At 54.0% G+C, this 26,508-nt stretch overlaps 1 protein-coding gene across 2 annotated transcripts in view; it reads right to left on the bottom strand.

Moving 5' to 3' along the window:
• Window positions 1-26,241, bottom strand: part of EML1 (EMAP like 1) — a 206,385-nt gene extending 180,144 nt beyond the window's left edge. The window contains exon 1 of one of the 2 annotated variants that reach the window (XM_063715730.1): window positions 25,801-26,241. In XM_063715730.1, coding sequence (XP_063571800.1) covers window positions 25,801-25,828 — 28 coding nt within the window. In that variant the 5' untranslated portion in view covers window positions 25,829-26,241. The remainder of the gene's footprint in view (window positions 1-25,800) is intronic. The other variant, XM_054530510.2, reaches the window with a different exon arrangement.
• Between the last annotated feature and the right edge of the window lie 267 nt (window positions 26,242-26,508).

Genomic DNA, 26,508 nt, shown 5'->3' with positions numbered 1-26,508 from the left:
GTCACTGCAGTGATGAGGACAATAACACAGTGACCACAAGCTCGTTGGGCATGAGTCTAAGCACTCCTGGTGCTTCCGCAGTGATTCCTACAAATAATTTCAGGGAGCCTTGCAGAGGGCTGGTGGGGCCTGGCTGGTCCCGCCTGTGAGCTTCAGCCTGTCATTTAGCCTCTCCCCACCTTATCGCTGGGAGTAGTGTCCCATCTTGTGAAGGTACCAAATACCTTGTGAAGGTGCCTGAGTGTGCTGCTACAAAGAGGGTTGTCTTGCAGTAAATCCATGTATATAGTAGGTGTGTCCATGTCTACTTATAGAGCTCCAGGAATATCCAGAGGAGCAGTATGTACGTTTATACACACACATACCACATACATACATGAACATACATCAGACACACTGTATTAGTCCGTGTTCACACTGCTGATAAAGACATACCTGAGACTGGGCAAAGTCTCTTTTTACAAAAAGAATGTACTTTAATGTACTTACAGTTCCATATGGCTGGGGAGGCCTCATAATCATGGCAGAAGGCAAGGAGGAGCAAGTCACATCTTACATAGATGGCGGCAGGCAAGGAGAGAGCTTGTGCAGGGAAACTCCTCCTTACAAAACTGTCAGATCTTGTGATACTTACTATCACGAGAACAGCATGGGAAAGACCTGCCCCATGATTCAATTACCTCCCACTGAGTCCCTCCCACAACACGTGGGAATTCAAGATGAGATTTGGGTGGGGACACAGCCAAAGCATATCACACACATACGTAGGGGTGTTATTCAGCTTTAGTAGATAATATCAGTTTTCTAGAATGGCTTTAACAACTTATCTTCTACCAGTAACGTGTGAGTTCCAGTTTCTCCATGTCTCTTGTTTTTATTTATCTTAATTTACTTTTAGACAGTGTTTCACTCTGTCACCCAGGGTGAAGTGCAGTGACTGGAAACATGGCTCACTGCAGTCTCAACCTCCCAGGCTCAAGTGAACCTCCCGCCTCAGCCTCTCGTGTAGCTGGGACTACAGGCATGTGCCACCACATCTGACCACTTTAAAAAATTTTTTGTACGGAAAGGGTCTCATCATATTGCCCAGGCTGGTTTTGAACTCTTGGGCTCAAGCGATCCTCCTGCCATGGCCTCCCAAAGTGCTGGGATTACAGGCATGAGTCACTGCACCCAGTCCACATCTTTATCAACATTTGGTATTTCCACTTACAGAAAGGTTAAAAACAAGCAAGCAAAAGCTAATCCAGTATTAGAAGCCCGAACAGTGTTTACCTCAGGGGTTAATGGCTGGAGGAGGGTGCGAGGGGCTTCTGGTGGTGTAAGTTCTGTTTCTTGATCGGGGGGCTGGTTATACAGGTAGGTTTACTGTGGATATTCCTCAAGCTGTGTACGTAAAATGGATGCACTTTTCTGTAAGCATGTTGCATTTCAATTTTTTTTGAAGTTTATGAAAAAAACACTAGATTTAAAAGCAATCCAGTGGCACAGGTGCTGTTATTGTCCCTGTGATACAGAGGAAGACACTGAAGGTCAAGGTCACTCCCTGGCACGGGGCTCATTGTGCAAATTAATTTATGTAAAGCCCCTTTCCTGTCCATGCCCACGTCTGTTCAGCCACTGAGCCCATCAGCCCCACCTCCACATATTTCCCTAATTATCATTGGTTTCCAATCAGGTTACCCTTACGGCTGATCCAAGTGCTAGATTGTGTCACCTTCAAATTTCGTGTCATTTTGCCCCCAGTTCTCGATTTTTTTTTTTTTTTTTTTTTTTTGAGACAGAGTCTCACTCTGTCACCCAGCCTGGAGTGCAGTGGCGCGATCTCGGCTCACTGCAACCTCTGCCTCCCAGGTTCAAGAGATTCTCATGCCTCAGCCTCCCGATTAGCTGGGATTACAGGCGCCCGCCACCACATCCGGCTAACTTTTATATTTTTATTAGAGACAGGGTTTCGCCATGTTGGCCAGGCTGGTCTTGAACTCCTGACCTCAAGTGATCCTCCCACCTCGGCCTCCCAAAGTGCTGGGATTACGGGTGTGAGCCACCGTGCCCAGCCTCATTTTGCCCCCAGTCCTAAGAGCCCAGGGAACATCATTTTGAATGCCCATTCTGCAGTCTCCCACACCATCTGCTCACCCCAGGCTCGGTGTCACCACAAATTCGGTAAGCATGCCTCCCACATGTCCACCCGAGTCCTGGGCAACTTTGCTCTCCCTGGGAAGGGCAGCCAGGCCCCTCCCAGGGAGACACCCAGTAAGACACCCAGTGAGCAGCCCTGGTCTGTATCTGACACCCAGCACACCGCTCTGCCAGCCTTCCTTCTTCCGCAGTCTCCAAAACGTCATATCTGTCAAACAGCCACTCCACAAATATTAATAGGGTCCCTACAATGGGAAGGCCCTGTGCTGGCAACCAGAGGGGGATGAAGTTGAACTAAACTTGGAGCTGACAGGGGCGGGGAGGTGATGATTACAGTCTCCAGAGTCAGCCTGAGTTCCAATCCTGACTCTGTCACTCTCAAGCTGTGTGACTCGCCCAAGTCACTCAGTTTCCCTGAGCCTCAGTTTTCTCATCGGTAAGGTGGGAATAAAAATCGTGCCTCCCAGGGTACAGTGAGGACTGAGTGAGGTAACATGTGTAAAGCTCCTTGAACAGTGTCTGGCACAGAGAAAACGCTTTATGAGCCTTGGTTGGCATGGTTGGTCTGAGAGGGCTTGTGGCATTTGTCTGTGGTTCTGTGTTTTTCTTTCTCCCGGCTTGCCTGAGGCTCAGGCCTTGGTTGTTTCTGTGGTCTATGGGTAGCAGAGAGCAAAATGCACACCAGAGTCACTTGAATGAGACAGAGCCGTGTTCAAATCCCAGCTCTGCATGTACTGGTTGAATGCAGGTATTGGGCAAGATACTGTTTGCTCCATTATAAGATGGGACCAGTGGTGCCACACACTGAGGGACCGTCTGGCTCAAGTTGGGGCTTACCTGATGAGACTGAGATTAATATTGGTGTTTGGGCGTTGAGCAGGCTCCCGGTCTGTCTGCAAGGCCCTTCCAGGGAGAAAGGGAAAATCAGCACTTTGCATGCTGTAAGAAGGCTTGCTGTATGGAGGAGGGACAGGCTGATCCCCCATTAGGAATGTGACATAAGAATTAAATTCATGAAAGTCTAAAAGTCATTTCCTTTGAACAGTGAGTTCTAAACACCCTGCACAGTAATCCCAACATCAGAGAATGGTTCCATGCTGAAAGCCAGTACATTTCACTCCATGCTCTGCAGTTGTTAAAATGGTAATTACGGAGATCATGCAGCAATGTGGGAAATGCTTGTGACATAAGGGTGGGGGGAGGAAACCGGAGGCACCATTTTACCAATGACTTGATAGGGCAACTTTGCACAGAAAGAGAAGGGAGAGAAAGGAAACCCACATGGCTGACAGGGCTGAGTTTCCGGGCGAAGGGACAACAGCTGATTTCATTTTCTTTTTCTCCATTTAGTCCATTTTCTGTAGAGGTTTTGTTTCTGTTGCACATTTGTAAGTTTGCGGGGTGTTTCCAAATGGAGTGATTGAAGCCTGGTCTCATAGCTCTTTTTTCTTTTTTGAGAGGGAGTCTCGCTCTTGCTGCCCAGGTTGGGGAGCAACATCCGCCTCCCAGGTTCAAGCGATTCTCCTGCCTCAGCCTCCTGAGTAGCTGGGATTACAGGCACCTGCCACCACGCCCAGCTAATTTCTGTATTTATAGTAGAGATGGGGTTTCACCATGTTGGTCAGGCTTGTCTTGAACTCCTGACCTCAGGTGACCCACCCACCTCAGCCTCCCAAAGTGCTGGGATTACAGGCGTGAGCCACCGCGCCAGGCCTAGTCTCGTAGCTCTTGATGCATGAACGCTAAGAGCGTTTTCCAGGTGCTTCCCCAGGCCCTGTTGCTGCTGCTGAGGGTGGTTAAGGCTCAGCTCAGCCTGCGCAGCACAGGCTGGAGACAGGAACTGAGCTTGGCTGGACACAGCGCAAACCCAGCAATGCCACCTCAGAGCTGCCAGGACAAGCCCTTTCCTCGCTGGCCAAGGCCTGGACTGTCGGACGGTGCACCCGATTCCTCCCCAGGCTGTCAGGAGGATGAAAGGACAGGAAGTGTCTGAAGCGCCCACACATATGGCTGTTGATAGCAGGAAAGGTGCTGACGGTCACTGTCAGCAGAAACTAAGGAGAAACTAAGAGAAGGGGACCTCCTGGCCCGGGGCTGCCCTCCAGGCTGGCTGAGGGGTGGCTGAGTGGCCAGAGAACCATCAGAGATGGTGAGTGCAGCTGGACAAGAAGGAAGGCCCCATGAGGGAGAAGCAGCCTTAAGCCAAGCGGGCCATGCAGAACTCGCCTTGAGCCCCTGCCTGACTGCAGCATGCCCACTGTGTGCCCAGCCTGGCCTTGGGGAAGGGAGTGGAGGGGCTGAGGGCTGACTGCTGTGCTCACCCCAGACATCTATGGTAGGGAACGCAGACACCTGCAGAGCCCCCTCCCTCTCCTTCTTGCTAAAACCAGGTCCCACCCTGACTCCCAGCCCAGTGTTTGCTCCATGACTCTCGGGCCACTACACCTCAGCACCCTCTGATTTGGAGGAACATGTAAATCACTCATCTGGGCAGCAGCTTGTCAACTGCTGGGGTCAGACAGCTTTGCATATCTGTGGGCTTGAAGCAAGTCATGTGCAGGCCCACTCTGACCCTGACAGCCCCTCTAGACCTGCCAGCATGGCCATCAGCAAAGTCACAGCTAAGTAAACTCCAATTTCTTTGCAAACCCAGAGTCCGATGTTTTATCAGAACTAGAGTGGTGCCCACAAGTTCATTGTGACGGGGAGGGCAGGAGGGCAGGACTATGTGCTTTACAGAAAGTCCTTGTGAGCGAGCCTTCTGTTGCAGGGCTGAGCGACTCAGTGCTCCTCAGCCTCTCCCCAGAAGCCTCCGTATGGAATGCATAATTTATGAGGACCCGCTGTGCATATTCATGAACTCATTGCCTTCCAAGGCCAGTTTCTTTGCCTAATGAATCACTGCATGAGGGCGTGACGAGGGCGAGGACTGGCTCGCGGCAGGCCTGGGGCTCTCAAAATGACTACTAATCTCTAAAACTTGCTTTGAAGAGAATGATCCCAACTGTGCCTGCCTTTGGTCAAATGTGGGGAGAGCCAAAGACTGAAACCTCTGCCCTGAACCCCCAGGCTGCACAAATCAAGGTGCATCAGCAATATTTCCCGGGGTACTGAGGCAGGTCTCCTCCCCGACAAAGCAATCCCCATACATGGTGGGTGGAACTCTGTGCGCTCCGTGTTGGCAGAACTCCAGAAAAAGCCCTCCTCAGCCTCTGATGACATCATCTCAAGAGCCAAGGAGCCCCCTGGCAGGTTGTCCTACTGGGCCTCAGTCTTTCCTGTCTGTGAACTGGGGAGGTAATTCCTTTTATGATCTGGCTTCCGTTGACTCTCAAACACACTGTTCATGTGTAAGCACCTCTGAGACAGCATGTTTTCCCAGCGTGTCTTGGCTGGCACCAGGATTTCAATGTCAGTGTTCTTTTCTTTCTCTATGCTCCAGAAAATAATGTATGTCTCATAGTCAGTGGGACCCTGGGTTCAGATGAAATACAGTAATAAGCTACCGTTTACCAAACACCTGCCATATGCCAGGCACCATGCTCAGCATTTAGGAATCATGGTACATAGATTATGTGTGCTCATCCCCGAACACAAGGGCTGGCTCATAGTAGGTGCTCAACAAATGCAGTTTCCTCCGCTCCTTGTTTCTGGGAAGAAAGATCTGCCCCGTGCATTGTAATTTGTTTGGCAGAGAAGTGTATTCTTGAAACCTGTATTTTAAAGCTCACATTTTATTCAGGGAGCTTCATGGCATTGGGAGCATTAAATAATTGCTGATTTAATTTGGATTTGAGGTGGAGGGGAGCTTAAAAGTTTTCCCAAACTAGTCACAACCCAATTAAGATGTTACTCATGAAACCCAAGACAGTGATTCATTTAACGCTCCATCTGGCGTTTCTTGCTTTCAAGCAACACACATATGACTCAGCTTTGCTTTTGCTTATTAAACGCTAACCAGCACGCTTCCTCATCCCAATAAAAAGTTAGGTTGAAGCCTTGCTGTGTGTGCACAGACACGGTGTCTGTGCCGTGTGGCATGTTTATCCACGAGGCTCCTAGATGTGCACAAGTGGTATGAGCGACTGTATGCAAGGCCAGTTTTGTTGCCACACAACCTGTGCTGTCACTGGGGGCTCTGCTGCCACAATCTTGAAATTTTTAACAATTCTTTTTTTTTGAAATGGAGTCTTGCTCTGTCGCCCAGGCTGGAGTCCAGTGGTGCGATCTCGGCTCACGGCAGCCTCCACCTCCCGGGTTCAAGTGATTCTCCTGTCTCAGCCTCCTGAGTAGCTGGGACGACAGGCATGCACCACTACACCCGGCTAATTTTGTATTTTTAGTAGAGATGCGGTTTCTCCACGTTGGTCAGGCTGGTCTCGAACTCCCGACCTTAGGTGATCCTCCCGCCTCGGCCTCTCAAAGTGCTTGAATTACAGGCGTGAGCCACCGTGCCCAGCCTTAATGATTCTTAAACAGCAGCTCCATATGTTCGTCTTGCACTTGGCCCTGCAAATTGTGCCGCTGGTCCTGGGGATGTGTGTGTAGAACTGCATGTCAGTGTGGGTACAGGAGCACGCGCATCCCTGTGGATGTGAGTCCATGCAGATGAGTGCACATGCGCCCGGTGAGCGTGCAGGCTGTGTGCGGATGTGTGAGGCTGGGAATACAGGAAAGGGGACGTGAGAGGGGGGTTGAGAGTCTTTGTGAATGTATCTGAGGGTGCCTGACACACTGAACTTCAAACACTTGGGGCACGGGAATCACACTAGAGCCCCAAGATTCAGATTCCACAGGTCTGGGGGCTCGGGAAGGTGTAATTTTTTAACAAACACCTCCCCATCTCCGGGCGACTGCAGTGCCCACCAGGGTTTGAGAACCACTGGCCAAAGATTTTAGGTGCTAGAAATTGGGTCGATGACCCCACCACTCTTTAGGTATAGGCGTAGACTGTCATACGGCTCCAAACCATCTACCTACTCACTCTGTTATCTGAAGTAAAGGTTTCCCCAAAGCCCATCAGGAACACCAAGGAACTGATGAGCCATTCACTGTGGGAACCCCAGACAGAGGCCTCCCGCGGCCTTTGCCTGGGCCTTGAGCCAGGCAGTGACTCACAGGAGGAGGCCAGAGTGACCTTGCTGGTCAGCCTCTGCCTCCCTCCTCGCTGCATCAGCAGGGCAGGGCCAGGGCTGCCACCCGATGACCAGTATGGGTCATGCTGCCTGACCCTGCCCCCACCACCAAACCCCCTTAAATCGGAAGGGACTGGCATTGGTCAGTGCCCCCAACCCTGATGCTATCAGATGTGCCACCTGCAGTCACCTCCTGGGGTCCTCCTCTGGGGCCCAGCACTTGCTGACCTTGGACAGCTGGCTCCTCGGCACCCTGGTGACCCCACCCAGCACAGCTCCCCTTCCTGGCTGCGTTTCCCTGAAAGCCAGCCTGGGGTGGGATGTCGTCCTCTTGCGGAGCCATCCTGGCCAGGTGAGGGGCTGTGGGCCGCACGTGTGGCTGTGGGAGCTACACTCTGCCACTTGCCGGCAGGGGACCCTGGGCGGGTTTCTTGAGCTTGTCTGGGCCTCAGGTTCCTCACCTGTGAAGTAGCCCTGTGCTATCCTGGGCCTGGGACCTGCTCCAGGGTGGGTCCAGGGCCAGGCTCCTGCCCCCTGCCTCCTCAGGCCACACTTCCTCCTGCAGCTCCCGCTTGGTCCCCGCACACCTACCAAGCACACAACACAGTTTCCCCACCCTGCCCCTTGCGGGGGTTGGCAATGGAGCCAGCAGTCAGCATCCATGTGAATTAGAATTGGGGTTCTGCAAACTTGGGGGTCCAGAGAGGCACCCTCTTCCCCAGGAGGGCAAGTGACCACGGAATGGGAAAGAGGCTGGTCCAGCGCCACACAGCCAGTCCACAGCCAGGACAGGAACCGATATCTTTAGCTGCTCCTTTGCCCCCAGCTCTCCCCTCCACAGCTGGCACCGCTAAGCACCCACTGTGCACTAGGCACTTGGCAGCCTCTCTTCTGGAGCCCCTGCAACCACCAGATGAGGATGTCACAGCAAGAAGAGGAGGGCTGAGAGACGTCAAGTGACTTGCCCAAGGACACACAGCGCGTGGGACCTGAGATATAAGCTTCAAAGTGACGCTGACACAGAGACCCCTGACTCTCAGGCAGTGTCAGCACAGCGCCTCTCAGGCCCCTCCGCAGCCCCAGGCTCCCCGGGGCCTCCAGGCCCCCAAGGCTGCTGGAGGCTGCCTGTCCTCCACGGTCCATCTCCCTCAGCTCCTGTCACCGGCTGGGTGGCTGGGAGCTGCATGCCAGCCTTTCCATTATTCATGCCACCCTTTGGTTGCCAGCAGGGATTGGGCCCAGAGGCCCCAGCTTTGCCAGGAAAGATAAGGCACCAACGCCTGACTTTTCTTCTGAGCTCCATCCCATTTCCCAAAAGAACACAAAGGCCTGTTGTTCCTGCCCTGTGCAGGATGCTGGGCCTCCTTCTCATGAAAAGAAGATAAACCATTAGCGGGATTACAGCTGGTTAGGTTTACAGCTTTTCCTCGTGGCCACCTGTCCCCTCCTGTAATGCTGCATGGACACGAGAGGCAGGTGCCTGCTGTCTCCGGATCATGGGGCGGGGGAGGCAACAGTTCCTCTGAGCCCCTTTCTCAGGCCAAGCTTCACAGGCATCACCTAGAGAAGTTTCTACAGCACTTCGTGGGCTCCATAGTCCTCATCCCATGTTATAGGTGAGGAAACTGAGGCTTGGCGAGGCTGAGAGACGTGCTGAGATAACGCAGCTGGTAGAGGGCTTTGCCAGTGCTCTCTGCCCTGTGCCGGGGTGCCAAGCTGACTCATTTGTCCTCAAAACAAAACTCGGAAGAAGTGAGTTCATGCATGCAAACCCTGCCCGCCCACGCCTCTATCTCCAGCTGTACAGTTGAGTCAAACAGAAGTTGAAAGCAGAGAACCAAAATTCAAGACCACCAAAGTGGGTCCTGGGAGGTCAGTCTGTAACCTTCTCCTCCCACACAGGGAGCCAGGCAGGCTGGTCTGGGAGTCACGGCCCCACCCAGAGGTCTGATGGAGCCCTCTGCACCCCCAGAGGATTCCCACAGCTTCAAACACCATGCATGCCACCGTGGGGGGAAGCAGGGGGCAGGGGAGGTGGCATACCAGGCTGGGAGATGGGGCCCCCCTCCTTGCCCTGGCAGACTCCGCCAAGCTGGTGATGTCACCGCCTGAGACAGGATTAAGGTGATGTCACAAGAAGCAGCTTAGTGCTGGGACAGATAAACATCTTCAGAAGGCTGGCACTCCAGGGATGCCAGGGGTCCAACAAAGGCCGGCAACGTCTGTGTCCTCGCAACCCAGTGTGGAGCCACTTTAGAGAGATCAGCAACTGCAGCTTTCCCCATTTCACAGATCAGGAAACCGAGTCCCAGAGAGGGGAAGGATTTATCCAGGAGCTGCCAGTGATGCAGCAGCAGAGCCAATGAGGGTCTTAGACACAGACCTGGGGTGGGGGGCCCTTGTTGGAAAGCCCTCTGGCTTTGCCACCTGGCAGCCCAGCAGTGGAGCCTCTGCCTCCACGGAGTAGCTGTGTGATAATCCACTCTGAGCCTCCATCTCCTGGTCCGTACACTAGGGATGATAATACCACCTAGCTGATGCGGTTGTGGGGAAGAGAAAACAGGATGGTTTTTGGAAGGAGCCTTGCAGACAGCAGTTTTCCCTAAGCACTTTCTAAAGGAAGAATGACAACAAGCAGCAACAGAGAAATAGCAAGACCCCCACTGAGCACCTACTATGTGCCAGGGCTGGGGTAGAGATGACTCAGACACCAGCCCTGCCCTCAGACGTTCACTGTCTATCGGGCAGACACAGACATGGACCTCATGAGCGATGGAGGCTACTAGGCTCCTTAGTGGCTGTCACCGCACAGAGGAGGCCCCTCCCTGCCAGGGAGGGAGTGGAGGGAGTGAAGGAGGGCTTTGCTGGGGACCACAAGTTGTTCCAGGAAGGGAGATAGGTGCTGACAGGCACCAGGTGAGAGACACTGCGGAGTGTGTGGAGAATCCACCTGCCTGGGCTGTGGAGGTGAGGGCGGGTCCTGGGCAGGGAGGCCAGAGGGGCCCACAGGGATCCGCTTGACCCCCCAGGGAGGGCCAGCATTACTAGGCCAAGGGGCTCAGACTTAACTGCAATGAAGACTTCCCCCTGAAGTGTCCTGTTAGCTGAAGTGCCAACCACGGCCACTGGGTGGAGATGAAATGCCCCTTGGAAAGCAGGTGCGGGGGCGGTGGGGGGCGGTGGGGGGCGGGGGGGCGGCAGGGGGGCGGGGGGTGGGTGGGGGGGCCAGGGCTGCGGCTGCTTCTCTGGGGGATGAGGCATCAACCTCAGGTGTCTTTGCAAGACCCTTCCACATGTGTCCTGCCCGCTGTGCCGGCTTCGCTGCTTCCCTCTTACGGCCATCCTGAGGGAAACTGAGGCTGGACCAGGTGCAGTCACTTGCCCATAGATGCCAGGGCGGGGAATAAAAGCCAGGGCTGCCTCAAGTCAAAGGCCTTGTTCTTTCATTGTACGCCCTGCCTTCCAGCTTCCTGGGATAGTTCTTTCCTGATTCATACAGTGTAGGGTTTGTTTCCTTATTCAGGTTTCATCATTAAAAAACAAAAACCTGCGGTTTAAAACTGTGTATTTTTTAATGTGTATTTTCTAAAGGAAACCAGGCCCCCTGTGCTTCCTCCCGACTGACCCTGTTTTCTCAGAGCCATAAATCACTTCCTTAAAGGGAGCTGGGAAGCCACACAGGAAGACCATTGGCCCCTGAAAGCTGTGGTTCACCAGTTACCAAGGGTCAGGGTCTGGAGGCCCCACGGCAGCAGCTGAGTCCTAAGCCCCAAGGCAGGCACTGCTTCCTTGGGACAGCACCCTCTCCCCAGGGGGCACCTCAGCAGGCAGCTGGCTCATTGGGCCCAGCCTTCCTGCACCCAGGGGACCAGGACACTTTCTGCTGGCCTGGAGGTGCTGGGGTGTAGGGGCAGTTCGGGGGAGATTCCTTAGCTGCCAAGAAGGAGCAATATTTGGGACATGCTTCCACTTCCACTAAACAGTTGTTGTTTATCTGAAATTCAAATTTAGCTGGACGTCGTGCATTCCGCCCAACAACCCTGGCGTTGGTGATGAGTGTGTCTGAGAGTGTGTTTATGTGTGTGGGACTGTGGGTGTGTGTCATCATTTCCAGACCTTACCGTGGGGGAATCTAGGGACAAGGACTTGGAATTTCGAGTGTCTTCCTGGGTACATAAGAAGGGAAATGCCTCTCTGGGGGCTATGCTGCTGGTGCTGTCTCGAGGCAAAGAACTGGGAGCTCTCAGCCTGTTTGAACCAAGAAAGCCAGCTGATGGCATATGAAACATCAGCGCCGCGTGGTGGGGCGATTAACGGTGTCTCTGGAGTAACGGCATCTGGGGGGCTGTGATGGATGCCTCCAGCATGTGCTGGCAAAAGGGCCTTGGGTTTGCCTCCTCTTATCTTCTGACGCTCAGACTCGCTGGGAATGAACATTCCCACCTGCTGCCACGTGCCCGCAAAACGGATGTGAGGTCCTGTCACTCCTCTGCCCAAAACCCTCCCCGGCTCCCTTCTCACCCAGGGTCAATGCCAACATCCTTTTCAGACCGCAGAAAGACCCCTGCGGGTCTTCCCAACCTCTCCTGTCTAAGCTCGTCTTCCGCCCCGGTTCTGGGGTTCACTCTGCCCAAACTGACCTCGCTGCTCTTCCTTGAAAAGACCAGACACTCTCAACTCAGGGCCTTTGCACCAGCTGCCTCTTCTGCCAGGAACACCCTTTTCTCAGAAGCTCCGTGGCCCAGTCTTTCACGTCCCTGAGGTCCTTCTTGAGTATCCAGGCCTCTCTCCATAGCCCTGTTCTGACTCCCCGTCCCTGATTCACGATACCCCATCCTCAGCACCCTCCTCACCATCGCACACACTATGCGCTTTGTATTTATCTTGTCCATTTTCTGCATGACACCTCCCCTGCTCTAAGAGTCTGCCCCCAAGGACAGGAACCATACTGCCATCTTTGCCTGCAGCTGATCAGTAAATGTTTGTCGAATGGCTGATTGACCATTCAGCAGCTGCTGCTGCCTCTGCTTCTGTGCTGGGTCACCCAGGATCCTCCATGCAGTGGCCCCTTGTTACCTCCCACTTGTGCCTCAAGACCTGACTCAGGGCTACTCCTCCAGGAAGCCTGCCCTGCCCACCCCCTGTGGTTCTCAGGTCACAGTACATGGCACACGGGGCTCTCATTGTCCGTCTGCTTGTCCATCTGCTGTGAGCTCCTGGAGGCAGGTGAGGGGCAGACTGTCCTCTGTACCCCAGGACCCAGCAGTGGCCTGGCTAGCAGTAGGTGCTTGGGATGTGATTGGTGGCTAAGGGAATGATTGCTTGGGTCATTTCTTTTAATTTTCTTTTTTAAGAAAAGAGCCTATTACTACACCGGAAGGTCTTTAAAAACATTTGCTCCAGCCAGTTCATTTCACAGATGGGGAAACCGAGGCCTGGAGGTGGAAGGCGAGGGAGCTAACGCCTGTAGAGCATTGTCTCTGAGCCAGGCTCTGGCTTCTGAGCAGGGTGACCTCTCCTGCAGGCCACCCCAGCCTTCCATGGATGCTTCCTTCAAAGGCAGAAGTCGAAGCCCTGAACTGAGGGGCGATTGGGTTAGACTTGGGGTGGTGGAGGTGACTATGAACAAAATCAAGCTGGACTCCACCTGGAACCCATCCTGCCTTCCTCTCTCCTTCACAGCTTTCTCCTGAGTGCCTGTCTCAGGAAGCCACATCCATGGAATAGAAGCTCTGCTTTTTAGGGGACTCGACCTAAAATGAAAGCCCTCCCTGATCTCCTCACTGTGCCCTTGAATGCGGGTGACAGTTCACGTCTAGCAAGCACTCTGTAAGGTGTCATCAGCTTCATTTTGCACACAAGGATACAAAGGCCCAGAGAGGTCATCTGACTTGTAAAGATCACACAGCACTTGGTGGCGAGCTTGAATGCCAAAGCAATCTGTCTGATTCCTCAGTCATGCTCCCCTCCCTGACTTTCTACTGTGGCCCCAGCTGGGTGAGGACATAGCAGCAGGGCCCAGAAACAGCCTGGGACCCCTACCTGCCCCCGTGTGCTGCCAGCACCTCTCCCTGGAGCCTGGAGTCCTCATCACATCTGACCTGCTTTTCCCAGACTGCAGACTCAACTGAACATCCAGGGGCCACCAGGGGAGCCCCTTCGCTCTTCTCCCACCGAATTCCAGCATCGAACGTGAATTGTTCCCTCCGGGGCAACCTAGTGAGCCTGCTGTTAGAGGTGGATTTGTTTTCCACCTGTGACAGGCCGGTGGTATTGCCTCACCTGCCGCCTGGCTCCAGGCTCAGGTGACGGCCACACAATCGGCCTGACCATCGGCGCTTCCGCCAGAAGCTCCCTGCTAAGGGGCAGAAAGAGCCAACCTCGCGGGAGGACACTCCTGGCTGACTTCCAGAGCTCTCCACTGACAGACACAAGCTTGGCAAAGCCGGTCACAGCAAGTCCAAGGAGCACGATGTCACCCCATCGGGGAGCAGCCAAGGGGCAGAGGCCCAATAACTCCCCACGAGAAAAATTAGAAGCCCATGTGATGGGCTGAGCCTGTCTGCACTGAACGCGTGCCATCTGCATTTCGCTGGGGTTGTGTAGACATGTCGGGGTCACTCGGCCTGCCGCAGAACAGCAGAGCATCAGAGCTCGAGCAGAAATCACCCAGGGCTGGGTTGGTAGGTCAGCACCCTCACTAATGATGTTTATCCCTTTCTACATGGGTTTGGGGCTCACAGAAACCTCCAGGCTTCCAGCTTTCTCCATGTCCCTCCCTCATACCAGCTTTCAGAGGAGGGACCCTAACCCCAGCCTGCAGCTTCAAGCAGCAAATGTCCCAGGACCCTGACATTATCTCACTGAGCCTTCATCACAGTCTGTGAGGCAGGTGCCGTCATTGCCCCCATTTTACAGATATGAAAACTGAGACTTAAGGTGGCAAAGCCAAGAGGTGATGCCCAATAAGCACGTGAAAAAATGCTCAGCACCATTCGCCACTAGGGAAATGCAAATCAAAACCTCAGTGAGATACCACTTCACACCACTAGGATGGCTGTGGGTGAGAAGACAGTAACAGGTGCCGGTGAAGATGTGAGGAGTCGGAGCCAGCATGCCCCGCAGGTGGGAAGGGAAAATGGCGCAGCCACCGCTGGAAACAGCCTGGCGGTTCCTCAAAATGCTCAACATAGAGTCACCGTATGATCTGGCAATCCCGCTTCCTGGTGTGCACCCAGGGGAAATGAAAACAGATGTTCACACAGAAACCGGTACATGAGTGTTCATAGCAGCGTTACTCATCATGGCCAAAATGTGGAAATAACCCAAATGCCCATCCACTGGTGAACAGACGAGTGAAACATGGCATATCCATATGATGGGGTATTAATCAGCAATAGGAAGGAATGAAGATGGATACAGGCTCCAGCATGAATGAACCCGAAAATGTTTCCTAAGCGAGAGAATCCAGGCACAAAAGGCCACGTGTTACAGGATTCCACTCATATGAAAAATGCAGAATAGGCAAATCTATAGAAACAAAGTGGATGAGTGTTTGCCAAGGGCTGTGGGGAGGAAGCTAGAAGGAGTTGCTACTAATGGGTATTGGATTTTTCCGTGGACGATGAAAGTGTTCTAAATTTGATTGTGGTGATGGTTGTACAACTCTGAATATACTAACAACCACTGGATGTATACTTTTAAATGTGTGATTTATTTATTTTTATTTTTAGTTTCCTTTTTTTTTTTTTTTGAGACAGGGTCTCGCTCCGTTGCCCAGGCTGGAGTGCAGTGGAGCAATCATGACTCACTACAGCCTTGAACTTGTTGCACAGGCTGGTCTTGAACTCCTGGACTCAAGGGATCCTCCTGCCTTGGCCTCCCAAAGTGCTGGGATTGCAGGTGTGAGTCACTGCGCTGGGCCTAAATGTGTGAATTATATCATACATCTCAACAAAGGTGTTACTGAGAGAAAATAAAATAAAATAAAATAAAAAAATGATAACAAAGCCAGGATTGGAACCCAGGACACTTTCTACAAAGCTGCAGCCTTGAGCGTCGCTAGCCTTTCCCTTTTCCTCCCAGAAACCGGGGAGGAACATGAGCACCACTCACCCCACAGATTCCCGCAGCCTCGGGGCAAGCTCCGGATCCCAGGCCCCACATGCTCTGAGAGGGCAGGCCTGGGGCTGCGGGCAGGGGCTGTCCGGGAGCAGCAAAGCCATCCCTGTGATAGGCTCTTAGCTAGGGTCACCCGACAGACCCTGCAGGGCCCCGGGAATCCTGGCTGCAGCCACACCTCCTGCCCGGGCATCCCGGGTGAATTCCGCCTTGGCAGTGAGTGGGGCTCCTCCCAGGCACCCAGGCATGCATGATCTCATGGATGTCACAGCTGTCGGCCCTAAGGGAACCTCTTTAGGGCACCTCATCCCTGGTTTTGCGGTCATTGCCAAGTCTTTACCATCTCTCAACAAGCTCAGTGTTTCAAGATGGAAAGAAAAGGAAGAAAGTCCAGGAGGCGGTGGCTTTCCAAGTGTCTAAGGCGAGATGAGGCCCCTTCCCGTGCATTGCTGACCCTGCAGCGGGACCCCTGGGGCAGCACCAAGTCCCCGTGTGGCCAGGGGTGGGCTTGGTGGCTTCCACTCAGGCCTCCCAGTGACTGGCAGGTGTCCTTACTCCGAGCCCCTGCAGAGAGTAGATAAGAAGTGGGCCCAAGCCTGACCCTGAAGCTCACCCTGCTCGCCCTGTGAATTCCTAAGGCGCAGCCCAGCCCTGGTGCGGTGCAGACCTGGGTTTGGTGAATGAGACATGAACAGACCCAAAAAGAATATTCCTTGGGTCTCTGACAGCCCCTCACCCATAGGACATCCACCCTTCTCCACTGTCTACCCAACAGGCCACCACCCAACTGGGCAACCGAGGTGGCCCCAAACCCACTTTAGCATAGAGTTTCTCCTGCCCCCTCAGACCCCTGCCCCCCATCAGGCCAGACAGCTGCCATTCCCCAAATGTGCCCGTACATCTGGAGCCCATCTGTGCCACCCCGGGCCCGCCTTTCTCCTGGGCTAGAGGCTGGTCCCTTGGTCCAGGCCTGGAAGAAAGCGCAGTGCCCTCTTCGCCATTTCTATACATTTTCAGGGGAGTTCGGAGCTCATGATTTTTTTTCCAGAGGTGGTGGCTGTTTTTCTTTTCTTCCTTTTTTTTATTTTTATTTTTGAGACGGGGTCTAGCTCTGTCACCAAGGCTGGAGTGCAGTGGCGCGATCTCGGCTCACTACAAGCTCCGCCTCCCGGGTTCATGCCATTCTCCTGCCTCAGCCTCCCGAGTAGCTGGGACTACAGGCGCCTGGGTGGTGGTTGTTTTTCTACCTCCTTAATCATGCTTATCCCGGGTATCTGGCCTTGTGGGATGGGGCACAGTGCCCGATAGAGCTGAGACAAGCACAGGATAGCAAACAGGAGTGCGGAGGAGCTGCCCAGGGCAGGGCGCGGCAGACACTCAACAAACCAGAGCACCTGGCCACTTGGGCTTCTCTCCCCAGGAAGAACTGGGAGCCCTGGGTGGGAGGAGCCCTGCTCGAGGGGTGGGGACACAGGACAAGGCTCTATGCCAGCCTCAGCCAGCCTTCTTGGGCACGAAGTTGACAGAAGCATCCACCAGCAGCAGAACGGGGATGGTGTGAGGCCCTGGGCTGCGTGGAGGGGGCCCAGGGCGTAGGGTGCGACTGAGCCAGCTCTGGCCATGGGGTAGAGCCGGGGCACCAGGCTTTGGCTGTTGTCCCCGGGTGAGCAGGAAACCACTCCAGAGAGATGCTGGGGCTTAGGCGGCACCTCCTGAGTCCTCGGCTTCTGCTACAAGGAAGACTCCTGTTTCTCTTCATGCTGCACACCTGCCCCCACCCCATCCTATGGAAACCTCCCCAGAGGCAAAGGGTTTGCCTGAAGCTAGTGTTTCCGCTACATAGCTGGGCTCAGGGCCAAGCCTCCATCCAGGCTCCAAACGTAGGCGCTCCCTGAGACCTCTCCCTCCTCCCGAAAAGTTCAGAGGGGATTGCTGGGCTTGGGTCCTGATAAAGGTCCTTCCCCCAAGCCCATCCCCGCACCCAGCTCCCTTCTTTGGGAAGGAGTGCCACTTTTCTGACCCTCCTGAGGTGGGTGACCCCAGGTTGGGGACAGCGCACTGTCTCAGTCCCATCTGTCTCAGTTACTCACTGTGTGACCTCGGGCAAGCCAATCAATTTCTCTAAATCTCCATTTGCTCATCTGCAAAATGGAACGATAACGTTGACTACATAGGTTAAAAGGGGCGTCATGTGGAACTGAGTGTGTGAAAGGGCCTAGGGGAAGGGGAGCCGCCATTTTTCAGTGCCTACTGTATACATTCTTGTTTAGTCCACCGATAACCTCAGTCTATTAACCCTAAGGACAAGGACAACAGAGTGGGCTGGAGAGGCAAATCCCACAAGGGGAGACCCAGGGCTGGCTGAATTCCCTGCTCTAGCCTCGCACCACAGTGCCCGGCGGTACACCGTGCACACAGCACGGGCTCAGTAAGCATCCACAGAGTCAGAGGTTAACTCAGACTATGAGCGAGAAGCGGCAGGAAGGATGTTTTCTGCTCCAGCACCAGCACTTGACATGTTTTTCCACCCAAAATAAATGAGGCAGGATTCCTAAAAGATGTATTTAAACTTGGTAGAGCGTTCTCTAAACAGTTTGGCCTCGAGGTTGGACCACAGAGCTGAATACTGCAGGAATGTCTGACCCCCCAAACGGAGCTCAGCAGTCTCAGGCCCAATTCTGGTTTTATTTCTAGCAATCCAAGTCGATTCACTGACTCTTATGACAGGGTTCGTAGGCAACCTCTAGTCTTTGCAAACATTATTTTTAAACCAGATCTTATCTCATACAAAGCAATGTGTGATGTGTGTGGCCACAGCCCTCTGTTATATGGTAAAGTTTTATTTAAATGTGTTTCATAGTGTGTGCGTGTGTGTGTGCTATATGTGTATGTACACGCCCACCATTAAAAGTCACTTGGGGCTGGATGATGGCTCATGCCTGTAATCTCAGCACTTTGGGAGGCCGAGGCAGGCGGATAATTTGAGGTCAGAAGTTTGAAACCAGCCTGGGCAACATGGTGAAACCTCGTCTCTACTAAAAATACAAAAATTAGCCAGGTGTGGTGGTGCATGCCTGTAGTCCCAGCTACTTGGGAGGCTGAGGCAGGAGAATCGCTTGAACCCGGGAGGCAGAGGTTGCAGTGAGCCAAGATGTGTCACTGCACTCAAGCCTGGGAGACAGAGCAAGAGTCTGTCTCAAAAAAAAAAAAAAAAGTCAACTGGGAGAACCAGTTACTAAACTGATGACACAGCTTCTCTTTGATGGTGTCATAGAATCAAAGAGAGAGTGCATATCTGTATTAGAGTGAAGAAAACACGCTCTTCTCATCATTTCCCCCAATATTATTCAAAAATCATTTCCTTCTAAACTCTTATCTCAGTTTTTGGATCTGTGGATTACACTGAATAAATGGATTCCACAGCCTACTCATTCCCACACCCTCTTTTGTACCTCAGCAAATAAAAAGTCAAAAGATATTTCTGGCTAAGGTTTTTCTTGGTTATGCTTTTCCTCACTGGAGATGATGACCGAATCATTCAGAAATTTATTTTCGTGCTTTAAAATGCAAATGCAAGTCCGTGGGAGGGAGCGATGTTTTGAAAAATCTTGCCCCTTGCGTTATGATTTGCATATTGGAAATCACATGATTTACATTTTGGATGCCTGTTGACCACAGCTCACACAATGTGCTCTATTTCATAATTAAAATGGATTACTTGAAAAACAAACAAAGAAACAGACGGTCAATTAGGGGGGAAAAAACTCAATGAAAGGGGTGCAGACATTACTGCTGTTCCTAATGGAGGGACACACCCTGTCCTCTGGCCGTTTGGTGTGGCCATGTGGCTTCCTGTAGCCAGTGCAACTTTGGCTGTGGCAAGGTGGGTTACTTCCCGGTGGGTGCATTTAACTGGTGCTGTGTCGCCATCTCTCTCTTGGCTGGCTGCAGTTTTGACCGGGAAAACATGGGTCTTTATGGAAGCATCACGCTGGGTCACTGTGTAGGGACCCGCCGTGGGAGTGGGGAGAGGGTCATCAGACCTGCAGTGGCCTTTGTATAAGGTAGAAGTGTACCTTTGTGGCATTGAGCCACTGAGATTTGTTTATTCTGGAGCATCCCGATCCCATTCTGACTTATGTAAAAAAAGAGTAAGCAACAAAATAAAAACCAAAGAGGCTGTTTTGAAGAAGGCAAAATTTTGAAATCAAAGTGCAAAAATTGGAAATTTGAAATGGGTGTCTACGGGCGACCTTTTACCTACCTCAGCAACCGGTTTCTATATTTTATTTTGACTGTGTGAATTTCAAGAAAAAAACAGTGAAATGGTTGCAAATGCTAAATGCAAAAGCTGTTAGCATTTGCAACCATTAGCTGTTTTTCATTTTTAAAATTTTGTTTTAAAAACGTGATAAATAAAAAATAAAATCTATCTTGCTATCTCAAGAATGCTCCCTTAGAATTGACCCAATACTTTCAAAGGACAGAAGTGGATAGCTTTCCTTTCCAAGTTGCCTTTCTAACCTGCGTCTCTTGTCATGGATGAAAAAGCCTGCGAGGGTACATCCGACACTGGCGTGGGGCCCCTAGTCACGTGAATGTATTCATTTGCTGCCTGGAGGTTCATGTGCCAAGTGAGTGCAGGGCTGAGAAGGTACCTGGGCCCTGCCTGATGTCAGGACTTGGGATGCGTGTGCAGAGCCATGTGCTGGCCCATGGATGGGTAACAGATAAGCAGGTGGTTGCTAACAAATCAGCATCTCTCAGGCCACACACGGAAGGGGGCCTGTCCTGGATCGCACAGTACTGAAGGATCCAGCCGCACTTGGACATGCCTATAACATCCCACAGCTCGTAACTTCTGTGAGAAGGGCAGTGGTCTGGGGCGGTGCCACTCAAAGCTACTACCCAAGAAGGGTAGCAGGGCATGGGTGCTCCAAGGGTTCAGGGTCCCCAGGGGCTGCAGAACTCAGGGAAGGGTCCCTGGAGGAGGCAGGCCTCCACTGAGCCTGGATGATGGGACAAGTAGGAGACACCTCAGCAAAAGTGCTGGAGGGGCTCGACCTGTGCCTGGGAATCCAGCCTGAGCCCCAGCTCACCACGCCCTCGCTGGGTGACTGAGCCAGTCTCTCTTTCTCTTGGGCCTCAGAGATCCCATGGGTTGGGAGTGTGGTGTGAACCTCAATGTAGGGGTGCCATGAGGGGCACTGAAGGGGGACTCCCCAGCTGCGGATTCCTCCTGCGTGTCCCCACCCTGTGCCCAGCCTCTCGTGAGAGGTTGCTGGATGCTACTGAGGTTGAGTCCTTCTTGGTGTCAGTATCACAGGTGCCCGGCACACTTGCGGTGCTGTTCAAAGGTTCATGCCTGGAGATCACCCACACTTCCCTTGCGCCCCACAGTTCATAAGGAGTTAAAAGGAGTCATCCTGTCCAATACCCATGACACCCCTGAGGTTACGGTGTCACCTCTACTTTACAGATGAGACCGCCAAGGCTCGGAGAGGAGAGGGGCCTGCCCGTGTCCAGGGCCAGGGCACACGGGGCTGGGATCTTACCTAGCCCTCCGCACCAGGGGATCTTACCCAGCCGTCCATGCACTCCACAAGTTTTACAGTTGAGCCCTGAAACACTGCCAGGTCACCCCACGGAGCCCTGAAGGTGACAGTATGTCCTTTGGGCCCTCCTAACAGGGGCGGCAGTATCAAGCTCAGCCTCCCCTGCACCTTCCCAGCACCCCAGCCCCAGCAGTTGCCAGATCTCCCTGTGTCCTCCTCCGGGTCCCTCCTCTTCTGTGTGGACCTCACCCTCTCTCCCCAGGACCATCTCACCAGCCTCCTCCTTGGCCTCTGGGCCTCCAGATCCTCCTTCCAATTCCTCCACCCACCGCACTGAAGCAAGCCATGTACCCTCCATCCCCGGCTCCAGAGCCTTCACAGGCTCCCTATCCCCAAGGGATGAACTGGCCAGTAACCATAAACCCAGTGAAAACCCAGGCCACTTGCTGCCTCCAGCCTTGGCAACCACTGACGTCACATAAAACCGCCTCTTGCTCCTCTCCTCAGGGACTCATGCCCTGCCACCACCCTATGTGCAGGCACCCAGAAGGCACAGGGTATGGAGTCCGGCTTGGACCCTCAGAGAGACCCAGGCAGGCCTAGCCCTTCACAGGGGCTGAGGCGGGGGGTACTTGATGTCAGAACTCGGGACATGTGTCCAGAGCCGTGTGCTGGCCTGTGGATGGCTAATACATAACCTCTCTGAGGTCACACACAAAGGAGGCCTGCCCTGGGTCACTCAGCACCAAAGGCTCCCACTGCACCTGGACAGGCCTGTAGCATCCAACAGCTCGGGACTCCTACGAGCAGGGCAGGGGGCCACGTTGGTACCATTCACCAGGTCATCTCAGAGGTGTTCCCATATCCCAGGGCCACTCCAGGCATCTCATGCCCTTTCCAGCACTTGCCTGCCCTGAAATCCAGGGAAGGGACACCATGCCAGGCGCCCCCACCTCCTCAGAGAGCAGTGCAACCTCCTTGGGGACTGGGATGGCATAAATTGGGGGGGCGAGGCCTTCTAGGAGACACTGAGGTGAGAGGTGGGGGTGGCCAGGACAGGAAGAGAAGGTGGACGCTGCCCTGGTTCCTGGTGAGGGGCCGACTGTGAGGTCTGGGGGGGCAAAAAGCTGGGGCACTGTCTGGGTTCTGGGATGCCAGGGGGAATTGAGTGAGCAGTTGGGTGGCCCCAATAATGTTTGCAGGCCCTATCCTTTGAAAACCATCCTTGACTTCAGGCAGAGAGAGGTACTTGGAGAGCCAAGTACTTGGGGGCCTTTGGGGGACGCCAGGGATCTGTCAGTTCACCCAGCTGAATGTCTTGATGAGAATCAGAAGCTGCAGGGCATTGAGGGAGGTGATAAAGACAGGGGAACAACTTCCCAGCACACGCACATACAAAAGGCAGCAGCAAGGGCAGCCACGTCTCACCACACGAACAGGGTGCCTGTGGCTCAGAGCAGGGCAGTGGGACTGGCAGAAGGTTACACAGGAGGAGAGACACGGTCACTCTGCTGGCTGAGCACTTCTGCAGGTTAGAAGTCTGTCCTTACCATACCCTCTGCAGCAGGGCAAATGCCCATCTGTCACAGAGGCTCACAGAAGTTCAGTGACTCACCCAAGGCCACAGAGCTAGGGAGTGGTAGAGCTGGGATTTGAACCCTGGTCTCTGATGGATCCGCATTCATTGCTCTGCTGAAAACAGAACAGCCTGCTCTTCGGTGCTTAGGATTGTAAAGTTGCTTTGCTGGAAACTTTCCCAAGCATGGGGGCAGCTTACAGCACAGAGACCTGGATTCTCTTCCTGCAGATTCTGGCCAGGACGGGAGATGGGTAAATCACAAGGTCAAAGGCAGGAAAAGACAATCAACAGACCCAGGATGTGCAGAGCCGGCATCTTCTGAGGCCCCATCTATGCCAGGCAGGTGCCAAGCACTTACAGATCCTATTTCCAGACCCAGTGAGAGAACTGACGAATCTCCCATTTTAAAGATGAAGAAACTGAGGCTTAGTCAGGTGATGCGGCCCTGCCCCTAAGAGACAGAGCCAAGCCTAGAATGCAGGCAACTGTAAAGGAAGCGCCTTTGCTGGCCGGGGTGTGTGGGCCGGTAGTTGATGCAGGCGAGTTCCTGCTATAAATACGGTGCTGACTCCCGGGTAACCTTAGCTCCGGCTCACCCACCCAGGCACAGGGCCATAAATCCAGGGGCCGGCCACCTCCTGCTGCGCTCCTGCTCTGCAGAATTTTCCTGACACCCTAACAAGGTACTACGTTTTTCTCTACAGGTTGCAAGCTATTGGAGGCAATGTTGAGCTAGCCAACCCTGAAATGAGAGCTGCTTCTTCAGGTGCGAGCCAAAAAGCCCCACAAAATAGCCAGCCTCGCCCTCCTTGGGTGTGCAGGTGGGACTCCCAGGAAGAGGGGCCTAACCTGGGTTCTGTGCTAACAGGGTCTGAGGAACTGGGTTCGAATCCCTGCTCTGCCATTGACCAGCTGGGTGACCTCGAATGTGCCTCTCTGAGCTTCAGTGTTCTTAGTTACACGGTGGAGCTGATAGCCCCCACCTCCACGTAATAAACAGAACAGTGTGTCCAGGACACAGCAGGTCCTCTGCTCCCCTCATCTCCCTCTCTAGGTTGCTTATTTATTGGTGAAATAATAACAGCTATAACCACTAACAATAAGCCTGGCGTTATTTTAGGTGTGTTACATGCTGTTAGCCATTTAATCCTTAGTACACGTTGAGGAGTTAATGTCATAGTATTGTCCCCACTTAATGGACGAGGAAACTGAGGCACAGTGCCCTTGAATAGTCTGCTCTAGGTCACACCAGTCACGAGTGGAGAGCTGAGAATGTTCCCACTGCCGACACAGGCTTGGGGATCGGTTACTGAAAACAGGTGAAAATATTTCAGAACAGTGTCCTTGGAGCAACCATTGGTTGCTGCCAGGCAGGAATCCTAGAAAGGCCTGAACTTCACACTGTATGCTCCAGAAGGCCCCCTTCCTTGGCCCCCTTCTACTCATAAGTAAATATACCCTCCTGCAACAAGATGCCACCTTTACTCCTGCCAGCCAGGTTCAACCTCAAACCCACATATTAGAGACAAAAGACTGTCACGTGGCATTCTATAGATGGGAAAACCAAGCCCAGAGCCTGCCCAGGGCCACCTGCCCACCAGGGCAGACAGAGCCAGCCTGGAATCCAGGCCCCACCTCCCAGCCCAACTGGGCTGACCCTCTCCTAAACGGGGAAGGGACGGTGAGGCCCACGTCACCTCCCAGCCTCCAGGCTGCGCACACACATGCATGCTCAGTGCCCATTCCTTTGCCCTGACGGGCTAAATATTGTCTTGGCCTTCCTGAAATACGCTTCTCCATGCGGGTGGCTTTACAAGCTGCTAAAACCAGGGCCATGTCCCTGGTGGAGGGGGAGAGCTATTCCGGGTTAGCGTCAGGTGTAGGGCAGGGCCAGCCAGAAAGAGCTGTCTGCTGGCTCCCGGGGCTCCCTCAGCCCCGGCGGGCAATTCCTGGCAGCCAGGACAACTGGCACCCAGTGGAAGAGGGTGAGGTCAGGCCCCTTCTGTCAATGTACCCCTCCCCAACACACACACACACACATTCTCTGTCTCTCACACACACACTCTCACACTCTCACTCGCTCTGTTCCAAATCCTACCCAGCCAGGCCAAGGCGCTGGGACCATTCATCAGTAACAGGGTATCTGCAGGGTGCTGTCATCCACGATCTGCCCCACACCTCCCAGGAGACCCTGATGAGTCCCGAGAGCCTCCGAGGTGGGGTTTTACGGAGAAGGAATCCACGTGCCAGCGACAATCGGTGGCTTATGAAGGAGGCCCTGCTGGAGGAGGCCAGACCTGGCTGCCTGGGCTGCCTGGGATGCCCACCTGCTGCCAGCACAAGGGCCCTGAGCGCTCAGTGCACCCCAGGCACCCGCAGGCGCTTTCACACAATATCATAAATTTAATTTTCACAGCTACCGGGGGGTTAGGACCACAGTCTCCATTTTTACCTGGGGACACGGAGGCTCAGAGAAGTTAAGCTACCTGCCCAAGACCACCCAGCCTGGAGGTGAAATAACTGGAATTTGAACCTGGACAGCCTGACTCCAGGGTGCCCCTGGACTTGGCCGTCCTCAGCCCCCATTCCGCCAAGGCTGGCTCTGTAACTGGCAGGAGCCGGGGGCAGCCAGCCAGGCACATAGGTGGCCAGTCCCCACCACAGCCTCTTGCCTCAGGCAGAGCAAAGGGCAGTGGGCAGACCCCAGAATCTGATCGCCCTTCTGCCTGCCTGTGTCACTGGCCATTTTCAACCTAGAGGATATGAGGGCACACAGAGGGCCTGCCTGGTGCTGCCGGATCAGGGACTCAGAAAGCCCAGAGGTCTCAGACTTGAGGAATCAGACGGAAGCTGTGTGCTCTCCCCCGCCGTTAAATGTTCACACACACTCATCTGCATGCGGTTCCAGTGGCCCACGGCATCCTGAGCCCAACCATGGGTCCCGTTGCAGCCCCTGCCCCTCTGTCCTGGGTCAGCTCTGGCCCCGGCTGCCAGCCCCCGGGAGAGCTTGAACCAGGCATAGCTTCCTGCACTGGCTACACTGGGCAGTCAAGGGGTGCGGCGGAACCTAGCTTTGAAAGTCAAACTCCCCACTTCCAGCGGCACAGGCCCCCTTCCAGCGGCACAGGCCCCCCAGGCGTCAGGCAAGGAGGAAGGGGGTCCAGCTCACAGCTGCCTGCAGCCTGCGGGGGCCCCAGTGCCCTCGGCGACTGGCGGCCTTGGCTCTGCAACCGGAGCCACGGTGGGTAAATATAGCGCTGCCACTCACCGGCTGAGGGGCCCTCGCCGTCCGACATGGTGTGGAAGATGGGCGGCCGGCTGGCCACCAGCCTGCAGGGTCACTCAGAGTCTCAGCGGCTGTCACCCACCCAGCAGGGCTTGGGGCTCCTCCGTGTCCAGCCCCAGGCAGTGTCCCGCCCCGGCCGGCCTGGCCACCCCCCCATGCTGGGCTGGGCAGATAAGAACGTGCTCAGTGCCAGCAGCCTGTGCGATTGGTGGATAAATCTGGGCACTGCCCTCCCCCGCCCAAGGCCTCTCTGGGGCAGCCCCAGGAGGTTGCTTGAGAAGCCACTGCACCCCTAGGTGCTTGGTCAGTCCCCAAGACTCTAGCTCCCGGGGACTTGGGAATGCCTGTACACTCTTTCCTTGGGAACGGTTCCACCCAGCCAGCAAGGGACATTTACGGACATTTAGGGAAGGAGAATAACAAGTGATGCCACCACTGAGTACATGCCCGGGACCAGGAGCTATGTGAAGTGTGGCCACCCCTGTCATTTCACTGCTCTCCAGAGCTGCTGCGACCATCATGTCCATGTCACAGAGAGGTTAAGGGACCCACCCAAGGCCACCGGGTCAGTACGGGGTGTGAGCAGGATCTGGAGCCAGGCTGTCTGTCTCCAAGACTGCAGGAAGGCCGTCCCTTGCCTTTGATTGTTTGGCCAAAAGCAGCCAGCCCTTGGGGCATCTACTGTGTGCT

Source organism: Pongo abelii, chromosome 15 (assembly GCF_028885655.2).
Source record: "Pongo abelii isolate AG06213 chromosome 15, NHGRI_mPonAbe1-v2.0_pri, whole genome shotgun sequence".
Taxonomy (NCBI): domain Eukaryota; kingdom Metazoa; phylum Chordata; class Mammalia; order Primates; family Hominidae; genus Pongo; species Pongo abelii.
Note: the sequence above shows the minus strand (reverse complement) of the source record. Positions and strands in the feature narration are given on the sequence as shown.